Source organism: Elephantulus edwardii, unplaced genomic scaffold (genome assembly GCF_000299155.1).
Source record: "Elephantulus edwardii isolate Elephantulus edwardi_28Jun2011 unplaced genomic scaffold, EleEdw1.0 scaffold00026, whole genome shotgun sequence".
NCBI lineage: Eukaryota > Metazoa > Chordata > Mammalia > Macroscelidea > Macroscelididae > Elephantulus > Elephantulus edwardii.
Genome location: NW_006399776.1, coordinates 1,692,074 through 1,707,936, shown reverse-complemented (window position 1 = coordinate 1,707,936; position 15,863 = coordinate 1,692,074). Strand labels below are relative to the sequence as shown.

The following is a 15,863-nucleotide window of genomic DNA, read 5'->3' as shown; positions in this document are numbered from 1 at the left end:
TTGGCCATCTGAATGTCGTCTTCGGTGAAGTGCCTGTTCATATCCTGTGCTCATTTTTCTATTGGATTATTTACCTTTATCTTGTTGTGGTGCCATCTTTTGATTTTTTTGATTGCTGGTTCCAAGGTTGTTGATTGTGGATACAAGTAAGATCATTGACAATTTCAATCTTTCTCTGTTTAGCCTGTTGCCTATTGGCTCAGTAGTGAGGATTTTTTTTTTCTCCTTGATGGTCAGAAGTAATCGGTATTGAAGGCTGTAGTCTTTGATCAGCAAGTTTCAAGTCTTCACTTTAAGCAAGCAAGGTTGTATTATCTCCACAACACAGGTTGTTGATGAGTCTTAATCCTGATGCCACATTCTTCATAAAAATCAGCTTCTCCAATGATTTTTTCACCATACAGATTGAGTAAGTATCTAGAAAATATACTTTTCTAGAAAAGATATTCTGACACATACACCTTGATTTTAAGCTATGCAGTGTACTCTTGCTGTTTGGATTCCTGCCTCTTGGTCTAGGTATAGGTTTTGAATGAGCTTAATTAAGTATTCTGGGATTCTCGTTCTTCTCAATGTTAACCATGACTGATCACACAATCAAACATGCCTATAAAGAGCCATCTTCTTCCATCTGTGCTTTAGTTTCTAGGAGGATAGAAACCATTTTCTAGTAACTGGCAGCTTGGTGCTAAGGTGCTGCACTGCCAGCCTGAAGGCATGCAGTTCAAATCCATCATGGCTTTTGAGTGAGGTGATGAGCAGTCTCTTCCCATGCTATTTACTGCCTCTGAAAACCTGCTGAATGGTCAGTCATGAACCATTTCCAACTCAATGGTACATGGCGGTGGTTTCTAGGAGTTTCTACCATTTTCACCCTGGATTGATTTCTCCCATTAGATGAATGTTTTAATAGCAAATATAGTTTTGTCCACGTTAAATAAAATCATTCCTTAACCCATGTGGACCGCTACCATACTGCTGAGTTTTTTTCCCTTTTGGCAAAATCCTACCTTGAGTCAACTTTTTTCTCACCTCTTTTCTCACATCCAACTCTTCTATTCAGGCTACTATTTGCACAAACCCATCAAAAAGATTGAAGTTTCAGTGGTTATATTGTCACAAGATGCCATCTCTCTAGGTTCTAACGGTTAACGACTCCTGTCATGAAGTACTTTCATCTTCAGTAACACTTCTCTAAATTAGCTACCCAATGACTTTTGACTTTTTTCTGTGTAATTCCTTCCACCCTCTTCACTTTAAATATGATTTATATACTGGAAGCTCCTACTTTTGCATCTTTATGGCCTTTTCCTTCAATTCCAGACTCCTGTGTGGGCTCAATTTCTAGCAGGTCTCAAATGTAAAATGTCCAAAGCAATTATTTCTCCCCTTCCTGCCACCCTTTCCAATGATTGACTTTATTATTCCTATGAGTTTATTTTTAAGAAACCCATTTTTATTTTAATCTTTTCTACTTCTTAATGGGGAACCCACGTTACTAAAAATATGAAATCATTCTTGATTCTTAACCACCACTCACTCCTGGCCCCATCAGCAATGTGTGTGTGTCAACTATTACTTTCAAAACATATTCCACATTTCTAGTTTTCTATTACCACTGTATTACTTGCCTGGTTTGTTGGAATATCTTCAGAAAATTTTCTGTCTTGCTCCCCAAACAATTCAGCAAAACTATTCAAAAAGTAAAAATCATACTTTGTTTTTCTGTTTAAAATCTAGTGACTTTCAGTTACAATCGAAAAACCCAGATTTTTTTTTTTTAATTAAGGCTGATGGGTGTAGGCCCTGTGTACTTCTCTCATCTCACCCCACTTATCTGTGTTAACGCAAACATTTTTCTTTTGACACACTAAGTGCCTCTATGTGGAATACTTTCCCCTACATTTTGGCCATATTTGCTTGTTTTCATTTCAGTTAAAGTATAATCTCCATTGAGAGGTTTTCCTTGACCACTCAACCCAAAGTCACTCATCCAGTTTTGTTTTCAACAGTTGGTATTATTTGCCATTGACTTGCCTATGAACCAGTGACCCTATGTACAGCAGCTCTGAAGCCTGCCCTGTCCTGAGCCAGCCTCAATAATTCTGACACACCAACCTCACTGCCCCAGTCACTGTATCAATCCATCTTTCTCTCCTGCACTGTCCATCCACCCTTCCAAGCATGATGTCCTTCTCCAAGGACTGACCTCTCCTGACCATGTGCCTAAAGTACATGAGATAGAGCTTCAAAATCCTGGCCTCCAAGGAGACATTTGGTTTCTCCCTCTTCAAGACAGACCTATATGTTTTCTTGTCTGTCTGATATTTTAGCTGCCAACCCAAAGGCATGTGTATTTGAATCCACTAGCTGCTCCACAGAAACAATTTACTACTGCCTTTGAAAACTCCTATGAGCTGGTGCTGACTCAGAGGTAGATAACAATGTTTGTTGATAAATGCATGACCTCGTTTGTCAAAATGAAACCGAATCTTTTTTATTTTGAGAATTATTTCTAACCAGCCCTCTCAGCTCAACTGCTTTTTAATTTCCAAAAAGGAAACAATTTCCAAGGTTTTGTTATATGTAACAGGGCCTTGTCTCTTTATATTACTATAGTATTCACACATAAGAAAACAGATGACCTTTATTATAGCTTTACAAACAAGTTTCAACACATTCAATTATTTTCCCCCTCCCCCCCCCATGCCTGCTTTGTAGGAATATCACTCAAGTTTTTGAGGAAACCAATGTTTGAGTTAGGGTCCTCCAGTATGAAGATATGAGAAATCTCTTGAGATTGTTCTTCAGGATCCCTGTAGACATAGCTCACACAGCTACTGTTTGCAAAACTTTTTCCACACATGTGTATTCCAAGACAACAAGATCAGTAGGTCCACGCAAGTCTACAAAGAAATCAGGTGTTAAATGGAAAAAAAATATTATTTTTTAATGAAACCACCTCCCTGTTGTTCACATGTACATCCTAGAATAGTTAGGTCTCAAATATCTCTTGAAAAAGGAATAATTCTGTTTCTCAAATTAGTTCTTGCCTTTAAATAGCTTAGCATGAGAAACAACCAGAGTGCCTGGAAAGAAATTAAAAGGCTTGATCATAGGCTCTTAACTTGAGCTAGGCTACTCAGAATCAGTATTAGAGTTTCTAGAACTGTATTTTTTCCTTGTTGTGTATTGTCAAATCATATCCGACTGGCACAGGAGGAGATTGCCCCTCCTCCAGCAGAATATCTGGTGGATTTGAACCACCCACATTCGGGATTGCAGCACAGCCTTCTTGCCACTAGGCCACCAGAACTCCCCTATAACTACTTTTTAAAAGCAATTTGTTCTTCATGTTCAGTTTAAAATTAGGAAAGGTGTGGCAGATCCAAATTAGACTTGGATAAAGGACACTAACTTTGTTTCTATCATCACTTACTCTATCCTGGCTTCCAGCTGTTGCACCAATTGTTTGTCCACGTGGTGACAGAACAGGGGGAGAAGGTTGCTAGGGAAGACTAGGGGTTCTGCCAGAGATGCTGTAGGGGTCTGGGCTATCTCCCAGGCAATCAAAACCACCATCTTTGTCCTGGAAAGAGAGTAGGTATGTGTCAGAGGTGAGTAATATAATTTGTCCTTCTACAAGTTGCAGGAATTTGAGACTAAAGAGAAAAGCTCCTTATTACCTTTATATTATCAAGTCAATCTGAACTCAAAAAGCTATTCCCCTCCCCCACTTAATTAAGAGGTAATATTTTCGTATTTGATGTACGCTAGGCAACACTACCACAGCAGTGTTAGACAACACTAAGGGAGCTCTGGTTGCCTGGTGGTAAGAAGCTGCACTGCAATCCCAAAGGTGTTCAGTTCAAATCCGCTAGCAGCTCTGAGTAAGAAAGAAGGGGCAGCAATCTCCTCCTGTGTGATTAACTACCTCTAAAAACCCTTTGGAGGGTCAGCTGTGGATCGCTTCCAACTGAACAGCAAACAACAATAGGCAACACTAAGTGCTTTACACTTTTAAATCACTTTTAAGAACCAAGGGTTAATACCATCATCCCACATATATAGATGAGGCAACAAGCTAAGGGAGTGAAATAACTTGCTCAGAATTGGTATTGCTAGGTACAGACCAGAATTCAAGTCTAAGTCTGTTTGACTCTAAAGAGTGCCCCTTACTTTGTGATGCAACTTCCCACAGTAAATCCACCCTTTAGAGCACAGTAAAAACTAAGTCACCGCCATTAAGTTGATGGACTCATGGCAACACTTTGTTGGTTTCTGAAGAGGCTTTAAGTTTTAATGGGAGTAGACTGCCTTGTCTAAGAAGCAACTTGTGTGCTCAAGCTGCTGACTTTCTGATTAGCAACACAGCACGGCTGTGCCACCAGGGCTTCTTTAAATTAAAAATACTGAAGAGGGGAGGGGACTCAAAAAAATACAACTACAGGTGTGCTGTTTCTTCTGTCTCTGCCCAGTCACCTTTCCCATACTTAGATGTACCATTCAGGAAATACCTGGCATGGTCTACATACCCCAGGGTACAGAGAGAGTATTTATAAGGCCTTTGTGATTTTATTTTCTTCCAATTCTGTTAAATTGTTTTTGTAGTTTGAATGAAGCTTTAAAAAGCAAGCTTATTTTTTTTCATTCACTCATTCATATACATTTTGTTCTGCAATAGTTTCTGTTCCCACAATGAAATAACTTTTCCTCCTTCCTTTCAGAAATTCATTCCTATTTATCCTTCAATACTCATGTCTTCCTTGTAGTCATATTGTGCTGACTATCCCTTTCTTGTATATTGGCTTTTCCTTAGTGATTTTTTTTCTTCTCAACTTGATAACCATCCAATGGTTCTTTCTGTGTGCAAACCTTTCTTGAGCCTTTTATAATTGTAGTCTTAGGCAGTATTTGTTCTCTTGTGACTGACTTATTTCACTCAGCAGAATGTCATCTAGATTCATCTTTATGCAGTGTTTCATGAATCCTTTAATTATTTTAGTGTTGTGTAACATTTCAGTGTGTGGATGTACTATAATTTCTTTATCCATTTGTCCATTGGTGACTTAGGTTGTTTCTATCACTTTTTAGTTAATTCTCTCATGAACATAAATGCCTAGGCCTTTATGATCTTACCAAGCTTTATGGTCACTGTTGTGTTCCTCTAGGGAAGAATCCAGAGATATCAGCTGTTCCCCATGACTCAGCAGGGCATAGAGCAAAGATATTCCAAACTGCAAGTGATAAAAGTCCAGGGTAAAGTGAATTCACCCTAGACATTCAGTGTTTCCCTGGTTATGCTGTCTTAAGAGGAGTATGCAATCAAACATGTTTGAAGACCTCTGCTGTACACATTAGCTTATTAGGGAAGCAAATACATAAGCCCCACCTCGGATCTACTGAATGAAGTATCTCTGGGGATGGGACCCAAAACCCCTGTGCATAACAACATTATCCGAGGGATTCTGGTTCTAGAAGTTGAGCAGCATTGCAGATAATACTTGTGGGGAGATTGAGAGAATGTGCTCACAGCTCTTACTCACCTGGAAGCCGTCTTGGGGAAAAGGCTTCAGGTGTATTACCTGATTCTGAAGCACCACAGTGACTGGCCTCTCTGAGGTGGCAGATGGAAGCAGTATTAGTCCCTGAAGTCCTTTCAGGAGTTCATGGAAGGTCAAGTGACTGATACATTTGCCCAGAGGCTTGAACAGCATGTGTAAGGCCTGCAAAAGAGTCCAGTAAGCACTGCTCAAATTCCAGCTTCACCTTATTCTACCTTGCCTCCAACCTCTTTTTGTTGACCTGCCTTTGGCGTTTTCCTGGTAACTTTACCAGGCCCCTCACTACTCCTGTCTCTAACACTGGGTTCCTTCTACACCCACTTGTTCAAGATGCCTTCCCTAATGTAAGAAATGGGTGCCAACACTTATTAGGAAACTATCTTCTGAAACCCCCACAGGGCAACACTACACCTGTTCCTGGGCAACCATACACCTGTTTTCTTTTGCTCATCATTACTGTGTGTGTGTGTGTGTTCTGCAGCTGACACAGGTAGGAACACCATTCCTCACTGTCCTACACCTTCTTTGGTATCTCATTAGGGTAGGGAGTGGAGAGGAGGAAAGATTCCTAAATGCATCCTTGAAACTATTAGCTCCATTCCAGTGTACCTGATCAGCCACATCCCTCCGAACCAGGAAGGGCAGATGGTGGGTGATAGCCAGAAGAAGGCTAACAGCCTGATCATGTGGCAGGAAGGGGAGTAGCCGGGCCACCAGGGCCTTCCCCTTCCTCACAGACAGCACCTGCAGGAAACCATCTGCCGCCTCCCTACAAGTGAGACCAGAGGGCATTTTCAGAGTTCTGTAGAGAGGAAGAGTGCTTCAAGCCACAGAAGAGGGGCAGAAGCAAGGGGTCTTTGCATATACTTCCCTTCCTGTGCACCAAACTGCAGCCTTCCTATACTCACTCTAAGTTTTTCTGCTCCTGGGGCATCAAGGTTTGGAAGAGCTTCTCAACCTGGATGCACTGCTGTTTCGACGACCAGCGCTGTGGAGACCCATCTTTCTGGCCCTTCTCTATCTCTAGTAACTGAAGGAACATCTGGGAATTTGAGGGTAGTGAAAGGAAAAAGGCAAATTTGGACATTATCTTCTTCTCAAAGGCAAATTAGAAACTTATCCCAAAGTAGCTGATCTCTTACCTTCTCAATCCGATATAATACCCAAAGCTTCTGACTCTTTGCAGCCCCTCCATCCTAGGAGAAAAGAGCCCCGGGTGGTCAGCCAGAGCAGCTGCCAGGACACCAGACAAGGGTCAACTGCACTAGAAAGGCTAGAATGATTAGCCTTCTAGAGCCTTATCCTTAGCTCAAAATCTGAACTCAAAATTAGGAAAGCACTCCATACCTTCCCTTCAAACAAGAGAAAAGTGGTTCCAGAAAGATAATGCTCCTACCTGTTCTTGAGTTCCATGGGGTACAGCATCTATAGCTCGGCGAGGGCTAAAACATGTTGATATGGCTACCTGGCCCAGAGAACCCTCAATTCGAACAACTACAAGAAAGAAGTCAGGCTAGGTGTATCCCCTTTCTCTTTTTCACCCTCTGCCCACACCAATGTCCAGCTGAGCAGATTAACCTTGTTCTTACCTGACTCGTAAGCCTCTGCCTTCTGAATGTAAGGAGTTACCAGTTTGAGAGATTCAACCCCGCTCCTTTTCCCAAGCAGTTCTTCATCTTCTTGCTGCTTCTCTAGTTTCTGAAAATATTCCTGAGGATCCATGGAAAAGAAAAATACATACTCTTCTTCTGAATTTATAGTTAGGGCTCTTAAATACATGCTCTTAACAAAATCCTTTTCCTATAGGATGATCCTGGAATCTTAGGCCCTTCCAGCAGTCTATAATACTTTGGACTACTAAAGTATTTTAAGCAGCATAAGCCAGATATGTCATCTATCTTGGGATTCCCAGCCCAAGAACTTATGATGACACCATCAGAACTGTTGATAGGCCAGAACGCAAAGTGGAGGACAAGGGAAGCTAACACATTTCAGAATTTTCAGCCTTCTTGTCATTTCCCACCCCAAGTATATGCATGTAGTACACACTATCTTGTCCTTACCCTCCTCATTTTGTGTTTTTTTTTTAATTTTTTCATTTTGTGTTCTTATCAATACTTCTCAAAATTGGAATTATAGTATGAAGACCACCTGCAGCTTAAGTCATGAAACTAGCACTCAGAATGTATTTGTTAACTGGTCAGTAGGCTGGTATTACTTATCTGTAGACATGTTGACCTACTCTGTCTTCTTTATAGATGTCTGAAGTTTCCCAAGCTTCAGACCGCCAACTGCGGGTCAAACAATGACTTGCATAAGTCTCCTTCATATAAGGGGGATGCCAGAAGAGGCAAGAGGACAAAATGAACTGTTTTGCTTTCAGTGATACTGGCAGATAAAGGAGAGAGTATTTGCAGCTTGGTGGAAAGAAAATAATATACAGGAAGCTCCAAATGGGGACTTCAGGAAGTGGGGAGGAGAGTGGGTGGATTGCAGGAATTGAAAGGTTAAACAATCCCCAAACTGACAAATGAATTTTGCCCAGTAAATAAAGGATGAGTAGGAAGCAGGGAAAAATTGGTCAAAATGTTTGCCAGCACTTATCTAACAAATTGAGTTCCACTATTTAGAAGACATTTTAGACTTAAAGAAAAAGGTGAATATTTGTTAGAGAGACAGATCCAAGTCACCAAAAGTGTACAAGGAAGAGAAGGTTCTATTTCCTGCCTCAGTGGAGGTACATCTTGGCAAAAGGATGGAGATGAAACCTTAGGCTGCGTTTGGGGAAAAAGAAACAATCCAATCTAGCTCAAGTGTAGAGGATAAAGAAGGATGGAACTAGGATGTAAAATGTAGAAATATGGCCCCTGTCCTGCATGATTAGGAGTTCTTGTGGTTTAGTGAAAAGAAGTTGCACTGCTAACCCAAAGGAAGGTAGTTCAAATTCACCAGGTTCTTTCTGAGAGAAAGATGAGCTGTCTGCTGTATAATTTGCCACTTCTGAAAACCCACTGCGGGGATCAGCTATGGCTTGGTTAGTTCTGACTGTGGTACACAGCAACAGTAGCCTGCATGTTTGTCTCTCCTACAGAGAGAAACAGAGGGGCCATGGAGTCCAGGCCTATTTGACCCCACGCTCAAAGACTGGGAATAGCATCTTACAGCTCACCTGATAGTAATAGTCATCCAAGCGAGGAGTCTCACTCTGCAGCTGAACCATTTGCACTTTTATCACCCACTCCTTCTCTTTTCCGGTCATAAAGTTAGCATAGGGGTCTGGCTGCCGAGACCAAGGCTTCTTTGTTGGGGCACTTCAAATCAAGAGGAACATTCCCTTTAGACATTCCCACCCCTGCCACAATTAACTTCCCCAAGAGCAGTACGCAGGGAGAGGAGTTCTCTGTAGAAGCTGGGACAGCGTGCAGGGATGGGCAAAAGCAGGAGTCTTAAATGTGCAAAGATGGTAAAGGTAGATTCCTAGTCACAAAGAAAAAGCCATCATGCAGACAAGACTCTTCAACTCTGCTCTTTGTCTCTGCTTTACCTCATTTGATCATGTGGCAGCGGCTGCTGTTGCAAGATCCGTTGATGTCGAGGATGGAGCTGGGTCAGATGACTGGGAAGGCTTAAAAAAGTAAACCACAAAAAACTTGGGCTGGGTGAAAGGAAGCTCTCAGCTGCTCTGAATTCAGTAAGCCTTCTTGTAGTTTTGCTAGACATTTAAGAGATACCCTATCTCTAGATGTCTACCTGAATCAGCTCCTGGAATCAGAATTCTAACTCTGCAGGGCTCACATTCCCCTCCAAGATACATTGTTCAGCAATTTGACTGAAAGAAATTTCCTTGGCACAATGAAAATCCTTCTGACCCAATTGTTGGTAATCCCAAGTCATTACTAGCTGACCTTGAATACATGTTTTAATCTTTATGAGCCTCCATTTCCTCATCTGTGAGGAGAGGAGACTGAATTCTTAAGACTTCTGTTACAAAAATTCTGTGACGTACTTTTCTGTGGAAACTGATGGAGTGCCCCCCACCCACCTCAGTTACTACACTACATGAGACTTCCAGAGAATTCGGCCTAAGACGAAGAAGTCCCTGGCACCCTGAAACCATACCTGAAGCGAAAAGACAACGAGCTTGGTGGGCTGTAGAAGAGAGATGGGTCTGGCGAAGGCAGCTGAGGTCCAAACTGCCGCACTGGAGAGCTGGTGTTGCGAAGTGTAGGCTGGGAAGGAATTGATAATGGGGAGTCTGTGTGTGAGAGAGGAGTTCAGAGACCTGGAGGAGGATCCTCTCCACTAATAGGATATTACTTTTGCTTCTCAGTTCCTTTCCTGACTCTATATAGTTTCTCTTGCCTTTTCCCCTATAGAACCTCACTCAACATTTTCCCTTCATGTCAGCTGTGAGGGCACCAGACTATGGTTCTCACCACTTTTTTCCACAGCATTTGTCACCTTTTAGCGATCAACTGTGCAATCCCTGACAAACATGGGGCTTATGAGTTTATACTACCTGGTGAATCAACACCTTTCTGTTCCCTCCCAGATTCTGTGTCTTTAGCCACTGGGGCAATACTGATTTCTAAAGCCTTTCTCAGAGCTCTTGTTCCCATCTCATTCTCAACAGAATTTCCTGGTATTCAAATTCCTCTACCCTGGCCATGTTTTCATGATAGTTAATTGAAGAGCAGGTGATATTAGTTCTAAACACAGAGCTGCTCCCCCCCCCCCATTTCATTTGAAAGCCCAATTGTCCCAGTACCATTTACTAAGGAGTGTACCAGATCTGCTGGGATATGTCACCTCTGCCTCATTACCAAACTCCTCTGCATGATGGTGCTAGTCTTACCTCCAGGTCACCAGGAATGTTGTTTTCTGCTGAGTGAGTTTAGGAGCAAACTGAGCACAATGGAAGTAAGGGATGCTCTGTGAGCTCAGGGAATTTTCTGAGCACCTATTTGCTAGCTCTGAGGATGGAAAACAGAGTGGGGAACGGAACAGACTTACCTGCCACCGAAAATGCAAGCAGGCAGATGACATCCCTGGTACACCAGGTGCCTTGGTTAAAGAGGAGCCAACTCCTCTCTGAAATTGAGGAAAGGAAACTCAGTGTAGGATGGGTCCCTGTGATACCTTCTACACCTGTATCCATGGAGGAGGAGAGAGGCAGTCTCCAACAGACATTTCCACCAACCAGGATGGCAGCCTAACTCTCTCACTCTCAAAGTCAACTGGTTGAGGACCCTTGTCCCTGGAAGGGGGATAGGCTGGTATCTCAGTAGTGGTTTGAAGGTGAGTCTGAGTCACCTTGTTTACTACATGAGTATCCTTGACCCTCTCCAGTGGTCGACTAAACCTCGAGGAAACAAATGCCAGGAATGGGCTAATGAGATGTGAGGGGCCCAAGGCCAAGCAAAAATGTCTTACTCTCAGCAGCAGGTAGCCAGCCATGCACAGCCCTTCTAGGGTTTGGGTTTAAGACAGGGACAATATCAGAAATAGTGGGTGACAGGAGGCAACAGAGAGAAAGAAGAAAGTCATCACTACTCAAGTTCAGACTTGACAAAGAAAGTTGTTAATCCAGAACCTGTCTGGAAAGAAGTAGAGAAGACAGTGAGATTTAGACCACTGAGCCTAAGACAGTTGAAGAAAAACACCCTTTCTCCCCAGTCCACCTGAGAGTTGTGGACAGCATTGAGCTCAGCTGGAACCCTGACATCGTTCTCTCCTTCCTCTGGGTCTGGAGCCTCATCTGGATCTAGGTCCTCCTCTTCCTTGTCATTCTCTTCCTCCTCCTCTGATTCAGAGATAGACACCAGCTCCTTTTCAGGAGGCAGGTGGCCACAGGGCTTGCTTGTTCCTTGGTTTGTTAAAAATGGGCCTGTGGAAAAAGAGGGAGGAGTTACAGTGAAAGGCTGCTTCAGAATTACTCTCAAACAGCACTTCCTGTCGGCTTTCACTCCACATCCTTCCTTGGGATATCTCAAACCATCTCCCATTAAAGCAAACAAACTGTGGTTGATACTAGACACTTTCACTTTCCCTATCCCCTCATTATGGAAGCAGGAGAGGCATCCACTTCCTAAACAACATGTCTCCAGAAACTATGAACTTTGATAAATGTCGATAGTTGTAGATGGGCTTCAGGCCTTTTGTTCATAGGGTCGCTATGAGTCGTGCTAGGCTTGAAGGCAATCAGCAATAACAACAATACCCTCAAAAAGCTTCTTTCTCTCTGCTAGTCCCTTCTACGACCTCTTTATCTTGCCAATTATCCTGGCATTGTAATTTAATCCTACACGTGCCAGATTTATTTTTTTTAACCTGTTTTAACTCTCAAACAACCTCATGACAGTGTTACTAATAACTTCAGTAAGTAAATGAGGAAAATAAAGTCCAGAAAAGTGATGTAGAACAAAAGTGACGTGGAAGCATATGGAGTCACTCTCAGTTCTCTACACTTGGACACATAAACCCATGAACCAGGCCAGAAAACCCCACCCTGCAATTTGATAATACCTTTGATAAGTTTTATGTCGGTGAACAGATGAACATCTTTTCTAGCTGTTTCCTCCACTGAGAGGGCATTGTCAGCTTCTGGGAGGTGAACCTGAGACAGGAAAGATACTCAGACACCCCTTTTCTCACCCTTCTCAAGGGGTGAAACCCTGGGTTCTCAAACTGCCATAAACCTCTAACCTCACCAGCCTAGCTGCAAGGAAAGGTCCTGCAAAGAGCAGAAGTGAAGGACAGGACTAAAAGTTGGAGAAGCACGTCTCACATAGGTACCACCAGTCACCAGCTGTGTAGTGTGAGAATTTCAGAGTGCCTTGTTGCAGACACCCACCGCCTGATTGCTGTTGCCTTTCCTTCTTTGTTTAGCCATGGCAGCCTGGCTTCACACCCTTTTCCTGACTTTAAGAGTCCCAGCACCTCCCTTACTTTTCAGTTAAAGAGCCAGCACCTTTTAACCTGGTGTCTTGATAAGAAGCACCAGAAGATAATCTGATGATATAGACAATCCTTGGAAGGGGGCAGAAAGAGCTCTCCATGATTGTGAGTACTATTGATTGGTTCAAAAGGAAGCCAGGACTTTGGACTGCAAATCATAATTGTTGATGTTGTTAGGTGCCATTGTATCAACTATGACTCATAGGGACACTCAATTTAAGGGCAGATATTTAAAAAGAGGATCCTTATTTTCCATAGCTTTTATAAGAATACTGTGAGGTCAGATAAAATTTAATCCTTGGGTTGCGCTCCAATAAAATTGGATAGGAAAGCTCTGGGTGAATCCTGAGGGGGTTGCCTATCAACCAAGTCTTGGTGTTTGAGGACTTGTGGAGCCTCACTTTGTGCTAAAGGATGCTTGCCCTTAACTGGATCCTGTTAGCTTAGACTTGTTATCCTGCTCTAGTTGACATTGTTAGGTGCCCTCGAGTCAAGCATGACTGATAGTGCCCCTATCAACAACAGATCTGAACCTTCTCCTGTCCTGTGCCATCCTCACATACTCTGACACGCTTGAGCCCTTGCTGCAGTCACTGTCAACCCAGTTAGTTGAGGGTCTTTCTCTCTTTTGCCATCCTTCCACATTTCCAAGAATTATGTTCCTCTCCAATGTTCCTCCTAGCAACATGTCCAAAGTATGCAAGACAGAATTTTATCATTTTTGCCTCCAAAGAACACTCTGGCAGCAACTTTTCCAAGACACATCTGTTTATTGTTTTGGCAGTCCATGGGATATTAAGCACTCTTCTCCAAAACAATAGTTCAAAGGCGTCAATTCTCCTGTCAATCTTACTTATTGTCCAACTTTAAGCAGTATAGCAAGTGATTAAAAAGACCATGGCCCGAATCAGGTGCTTCTTAGACTTCAAACTAACATCATTACATCTCCTGGCTGTCACAAGCCAGATCATCAAAGTAAAAGAAACTTTGCATGATATACACAGAAAATTTTATGTCTTCTTGGCTGCTTAAATGAAAAATTGATTCAGAAGCACAGAAGTTATCAAAATAAAACAAACTGCTGGTAGCAGAAACCTAAGACTCACCTGAGTCTCATCTAACTACAAAGTGATCCTGAGTTCTGTGCCTATATCCCTGAGTTCAGCTGAGATGACTTTGCAAAAAACTTCTAAAAATGAAAACCAAGCCAATCTCTCTACAAATATAAAAAAAAGCAAGTTAAAGCCTTATTGTTATGACTATAGGACTATGATTCTTAGTACCTTTAAAAGAAAATAGATATTTCAGAATTTTTTCTATAAGACAAACCCATCAAATGTTTCTTGGAAAAGGTGTAATCAGGGTGTTCCTCAGAAGCAAGGATAGTGAAGTTTTGTTTCACATACTTTGGGCATGTTGTTAGGAGGGGTCAGTCCCTGAAAAATGACTTCATGCTTAGAAAGGTGGAGAGTCAGAGGGAGAGAAGGAGACCCCAACAGGATGGACTGACACAGTGACTGTAACAATGGGCTGGAGTATGGCAGAGATGGTGAGGACGGCGCAGGATAGACAGTGTTCAGATGCAGTGTTCACAGGTTGATATGAATCATAGTTGACTCAAAGATGCCTAACAACAACAACAACATACGAGTGGGGGCGAGGAGGAGAAAGTTAAGTAAACTGAAAGTTACTGAAAAACTTATCAAAGATCTGAATTGACTCCAGGCCTTTATGGCAACATTATTCAGCTGTTTCTCTCAAGAACTCTCTAATAAGTTACTTTGGCATATTTAACCAAAAGACCAAACAATGAAATACAAGTGTTCCAGAAGTGATTTATTTATTTGAAGTTGTTGCAGAGATCAGATCTTAGGGAGACCCATTTGCTGCATGAGAATTTTCATTGTTATTGGTTTTTTAAATTTGTGTATAATCATTCATATACATCATGTATTTATATGCACTTTGTGATTTATACAATGATTCATATACATTATATTTTCTATAATTTTATATATATTTTATATAATTACCTCTATGCCTGTTATCACTCCATCTTTTCAAGTCTCCATTGAATGTTTCCTATTACTTCACCCCTTCATAAAGCCACCACCTCTGTTATCCTAGTGATTTTTTTCTCTTCTTTTTTTACTCTACCTCTCTCCTTCCCCTTTTGAACTTTTATACATATCTTGCTCAGTTATCCTATTTTCATTATAGTGGACTTATGTAATATGTGCCCTTATGTGACTGGGATATTTCACTCAGCATAATGCTTCTAGTTTTTTCCCAAGCTACATAGTATTTTATGAAGTTATTGTTCCTTTAATTTTTCCTCAATAAGCTGAACATAGAAATCTCATGTGACCTAGCTATCCCACTGCTAAGAATATATCCCAAGGAAATCAGAACTGAGGCACAAATGGACATTTGTACACCTATGTTCATAACAGATTTATTGACAATAACACAAAATTGGAAACAGCCCTAATTCGCATTAACACATAAATAAATTGAAAAATTGTGGTATACCCACACTGTGGAATACTATGCAACACTAAGAAAATTTTTATTCTTAAGGAAATTTCTGCACCAATTATAGTATCAAAGCAGGTGGACCAAGCCCCTCTTCAAGACCATAGCCCCACTCTTATTGTTTGAAGTTTCACTTCACACCAAGTGGGCTCTGTGAAAATTACCTACCCTTGTCTGAAGCCTCACATGTTCTTTAGATTTTCTAGATTACCAGCCATGGTTTAGCCAGATCTTGTGCTGGGCTATGGGATACAGCAATGAATAAGACAGATACCACTCATCTCTACTTTGAGTTTATCATATAGTAAGAAGTATAGAAAAGTAAGTAGGAATTTAAAAATCACATTTTAAAAATGATGAAAAGGCTAAGTGCTCTTTTAGAGACTGGTGGGATCCCTGAGATTATGGCCCTTAATCCATTATCCTGGGAGCCTGGAACTAAACTCACTCCTGAGGCTCAACTTTCAGTCAAACAATGTTATGTGCCATAAAGTCGCCTGTGGTTCATTAGTAACCCTATGTACAGCAACTTTGAAGCCTGCTCTGTCCTAAGCCAGTCTCATTGACTCCGACACACCTCCCCCCAATTGCCGCAATTACTGTATCAATCCATCTCATCTGGAGTCTTCCTCTCCTGCACTGTCGCTCCACCCTTCCAAGCATGATGTCCTTTTCTAAGCATCAGTCAGCCCCTCCTGGCCATGTGTCCAAAGTATGTGAGATGGGGCTTCAAAATCCTAGCCTCCAAGGAGAAACTTGGTTTCACCCTCTCCAAGACAGATCTACTTCTCTTCTCTTCTCTTCTCT

The 15,863-nt window shown here is 41.8% G+C and overlaps 1 protein-coding gene across 1 annotated transcript in view; it reads right to left on the bottom strand.

Moving 5' to 3' along the window:
* The window catches only part of SPG11 (spastic paraplegia 11 (autosomal recessive)), a 128,159-nt gene that overhangs the window by 102,135 nt on the left and 10,161 nt on the right, over window positions 1-15,863 (bottom strand). The window contains exons 2-15 of the mRNA XM_006883201.1: window positions 12,090-12,180; window positions 11,246-11,451; window positions 10,565-10,655; window positions 9,684-9,819; window positions 9,109-9,180; window positions 8,734-8,875; window positions 7,154-7,274; window positions 6,961-7,058; window positions 6,707-6,760; window positions 6,473-6,606; window positions 6,174-6,333; window positions 5,586-5,726; window positions 5,140-5,237; window positions 3,440-3,589 (exon numbers count right to left, since the gene is read on the bottom strand). Of these exons, the coding sequence (XP_006883263.1) occupies window positions 3,440-3,589; window positions 5,140-5,237; window positions 5,586-5,726; window positions 6,174-6,333; window positions 6,473-6,606; window positions 6,707-6,760; window positions 6,961-7,058; window positions 7,154-7,274; window positions 8,734-8,875; window positions 9,109-9,180; window positions 9,684-9,819; window positions 10,565-10,655; window positions 11,246-11,451; window positions 12,090-12,180 (1,694 nt within the window). The remainder of the gene's footprint in view (window positions 1-3,439; window positions 3,590-5,139; window positions 5,238-5,585; window positions 5,727-6,173; window positions 6,334-6,472; window positions 6,607-6,706; window positions 6,761-6,960; window positions 7,059-7,153; window positions 7,275-8,733; window positions 8,876-9,108; window positions 9,181-9,683; window positions 9,820-10,564; window positions 10,656-11,245; window positions 11,452-12,089; window positions 12,181-15,863) is intronic.